Source organism: Scomber japonicus, chromosome 23, assembly GCF_027409825.1.
Source record: "Scomber japonicus isolate fScoJap1 chromosome 23, fScoJap1.pri, whole genome shotgun sequence".
Lineage (NCBI taxonomy): Eukaryota > Metazoa > Chordata > Actinopteri > Scombriformes > Scombridae > Scomber > Scomber japonicus.
In genome coordinates this window covers 13538375-13542051 of record NC_070600.1, presented here as the reverse complement: position 1 = coordinate 13542051, position 3677 = coordinate 13538375, and the positions used below count along the sequence as shown (strand labels likewise).

General features: G+C 45.4%; 1 protein-coding gene across 1 annotated transcript; it reads left to right on the top strand.

Annotated features, from left to right (window-relative positions):
* The first annotated feature begins 724 nt into the window (after positions 1 to 724).
* fbxl14b (F-box and leucine-rich repeat protein 14b) lies at positions 725 to 3050 on the top strand. Its single transcript, XM_053344084.1, has one exon. The coding sequence runs from the start codon at positions 1349 to 1351 to the stop codon at positions 2549 to 2551; it is 1203 nt and encodes a 400-aa protein (XP_053200059.1). The 5' UTR covers positions 725 to 1348; the 3' UTR covers positions 2552 to 3050.
* The last annotated feature ends 627 nt before the right edge of the window (positions 3051 to 3677 follow it).

The following is a 3677-nucleotide window of genomic DNA, read 5'->3' as shown; positions in this document are numbered from 1 at the left end:
CTGTAGTCTCTACATTATCATGAGTGTTATGTTTTATGACACATTTACAGCTAGCTAGTTAATCCTTTCAATATTGGAACTGATGAAATGTTGATTGATAGTCTCTGTAAATGTAAATGTATTTAATGGTTTGGTTGTAATAGATATACTTTATGATTTGGCCATGATAAAGTAAGTGAAAGAGGAGAAAGGCTGTTGACACCAGACAAAGAACACTATGTGGCCGTTTTGGAAACGCTCTAAAAGCATTTCCAAAACAACAATAACAACGAGAAAAATCGCAATAAAAATACTAAATGTTCATGTCAAGTTACAAGACTGAGAGGGGCTTCTGTAGTTGACTTCCCTGTGTTTCCTGTGTGGTCCGCTCAAAGGGTTAAAGCCCAAAGTGAACTGAATTGTAAGAAGTTGGTTTCCAAGGGAAACTGTTCGCACCGTTCCAGCTGAGGCGGAACAAACCAACTGCTTGACACGGAGGGGGTAGGGGTGATTCGATAAAACTACGAATTATTCTCGCACCTTTTCGCCTATATAATATTCACCGATAATTTCCTATTAGTTAGAATATATTTACATCTTGCGCATGGTTGTTGTTTGATGTTTAAATCCGTTTTTAACATTTTGAAACGTATCCTCAACTACTTGCCTCCACCCCTCCCGTGCAAGCAGAGTGCTGGGGTCCCTGCCAAGTCGGTTTGAAAAGAGCAGACAAAGGCTTTGAGCCCAGGACGCCCCTCTCTCTCCCTCACTCTGCTTTCAAAGCCAACCTAGGTCTATCTTTGCCGCTTTTCTATCATGGAAATGTTTTTTAATGGGTGGCGTTAAGAGTGTCGGTCTTATTTTTACTTTCATATTCTGAAATGTACGACCGTCTGGATCCCCGCTCGGCCGAGAGAGGAAGGCTTTTTGTAGGTATAATACAAGGAAGCGTCGTCTGAGAGAGGGAGAGAGAGGGGGAAGGATTGACGCTTTTTCCTCCTCTCCTCCTCCTTCTTCCTTTCGCCCCCCTCTCCTCCTCCTTTTGGCGGAGAGAGGGGTTTAGGCAGGAATAAACGCTTTTTTGGGTGTTTTTCTTTTTCTTTCTCTCTTTTTTTAAATGCATTTGAATCCTACTGCGCAACCAGACCGGATCACGTGGGATTGGAGAGAGTTGGATCGATTTTGCACAGTTCAATGTGAGAAAAAGAGGGAGAAACAAACAACTCTTATTTCTTTTTTACTTCTGTGGATAACTGGGACTGTTGATACTTTTGCATAATTTAAAGAGAAGGGGGTGTCTGAGTGGGCTCTTTTTTCAGCCTTGGGGGTGTGGAGTATTAATTCTTATATGCCTGGGTTTTGAAAAACAATGGAGACGCACATTTCGTGCCTCTTCCCGGAAATTTTGGCCATGATTTTCAGTTATCTGGACGTGAGGGACAAAGGCAGGGTAGCCCAAGTGTGTATCGCTTGGAGGGACGCATCCTACCACAAGTCAGTGTGGAGGGGGGTGGAGGCCAAGCTGCACCTCCGCCGGGCCAATCCCTCCCTGTTCCCCAGCCTCCAGGCCAGGGGCATCCGGAGGGTCCAGATCCTCTCCCTGCGCCGCAGCCTGAGCTATGTGATCCAGGGAATGCCTAACATCGAGTCTCTCAACCTGTCGGGCTGCTACAACCTCACAGATAACGGGCTGGGCCATGCATTTGTGCAGGAGATCCCATCACTGAGGGTTTTGAACCTGAGTCTGTGCAAGCAGATTACAGACTCCAGTCTTGGCAGGATAGCCCAGTATCTGAAGAACCTGGAGGTGCTGGAGCTTGGTGGCTGCAGCAACATCACCAACACTGGGTTACTGTTGATAGCCTGGGGCCTCCACCGGCTCAAGAGCCTCAATTTGAGGTCCTGCAGGCATGTGTCAGATGTGGGGATTGGACATTTGGCGGGCATGACCCGCAGCGCGGCAGAGGGCTGCTTGAACCTGGAGTATCTGACTCTCCAGGACTGTCAGAAACTGACAGACCTGTCACTCAAACACATTTCCAAGGGGCTGACCAAGCTCCGGGTACTGAACCTGAGCTTCTGTGGGGGGATCTCAGACGCGGGGATGATCCACCTTTCACACATGGCCTCCCTGTGGAGCCTTAACCTGCGCTCCTGTGACAACATCAGTGACACAGGGACCATGCACCTTGCCATGGGCACCCTAAGGCTCTCTGGGCTTGACGTTTCCTTCTGCGACAAGATAGGGGACCAGACCCTGGCTTACATTGCCCAGGGGCTGTACCAGCTCAAGTCCCTGTCCCTTTGCTCGTGCCACATTTCTGACGATGGGATAAACCGGATGGTGAGGCAGATGCATGAGCTGAGGACTCTGAACATTGGACAGTGTGTACGTATTACGGACAAAGGGCTGGAGCTCATAGCTGACCACCTGACCCAGCTGGCGGGCATTGACCTGTATGGATGTACCAAGATCACCAAGAGGGGACTGGAGAGGATCACACAGCTCCCCTGCCTTAAAGTGTTGAACCTGGGACTCTGGCAGATGACAGAGAGTGAGAAAGTGAGGTGATTGGAAATGTTTTTTTTTTGGTTTCTGTTTTGTTTTGTTCTTTTTGTTTTTGAGGGCAGAGGGGGGGCATGAGGAGCAGGAGGAGGGGGATTGGATGGGCGGGGAAATGTCTTTTCTTATTTAAAAAGAGAGAAAACCTCCCTGTCCCCTCCTGTGTGGTTCTGTAAGGTGTGCTTCTCCCATATGACCAGAATTTTGTTTTTTTATGTTTCATTCTGTTGGCCTTGCAGGATTTAAAGTAGTGTTTGATATGACTTAATATTCTGCCTGATAGGAAGCAATTAAAATTTACTTTTGTTATGAGCTCATGAAAACCCCTGTTAACAATTGTTTTGATCTCTTTTTGAGTTTTAATATTAATTCCAACATTGGACTGAAGTAGCTGCAATGCAAATCAGCTTGTTTCACACAAAAAAATTGAAGTGTCAATTTCTTGACACCAGTAGAATAATCTGCTTAATTTACTGACACCTGCTTCCAGAAAATTCTTGAAAGTGAAACTTGCATCCATCCAAACTGGCAGATTTTAATTTTTTTTTAGTAAAGTGGTTTTCAAAAAAAAACTTTTTTTTGGACAGTGAGTCTTGGATTTGAGACATTTATTACGACTAATCTCCGCTACAGCCATCACGCCTAAAAAAACATTTGGCTACCTCGTACATGGTTGTTTTCAAAGGGTGTACACTGTTTTAAAAAAAAGAAAAGAAAAGAAAGAAGGAAAGCGAGAATGAGAGACTGGGAGAAAATGTGCCTAGAGGGACTGTGTCTGCCCCCTCCCCCTATCCCCTCCCTTCCCTCCCTCTTTACATGAGCAGAACTGGAGAAAGGAGACCAGGACACAATCTAACTACCTTTGTTAATTCCCCCCCCCCCCCCCATAAACAGCAACAATTTCCCAGAGAGAGAGAAGAGAGAGAAAGCTGTAAAATCTATTCAGATTACAAGAGGACGATGCTTTATGCAAAAAAACAAACTCTGCTTGTGTGCAAGAGCTTTTTCTTAATTGTTTCCTTCATTTTTTAGGGATGAAGTCCAACTTTATCACCCTTTTAGAGATGTGTTGTATTCAAGCTTTGATCAATATAAAAGGAGACAAGATTCTCAGCTTACCCTTAGAAGAAATACC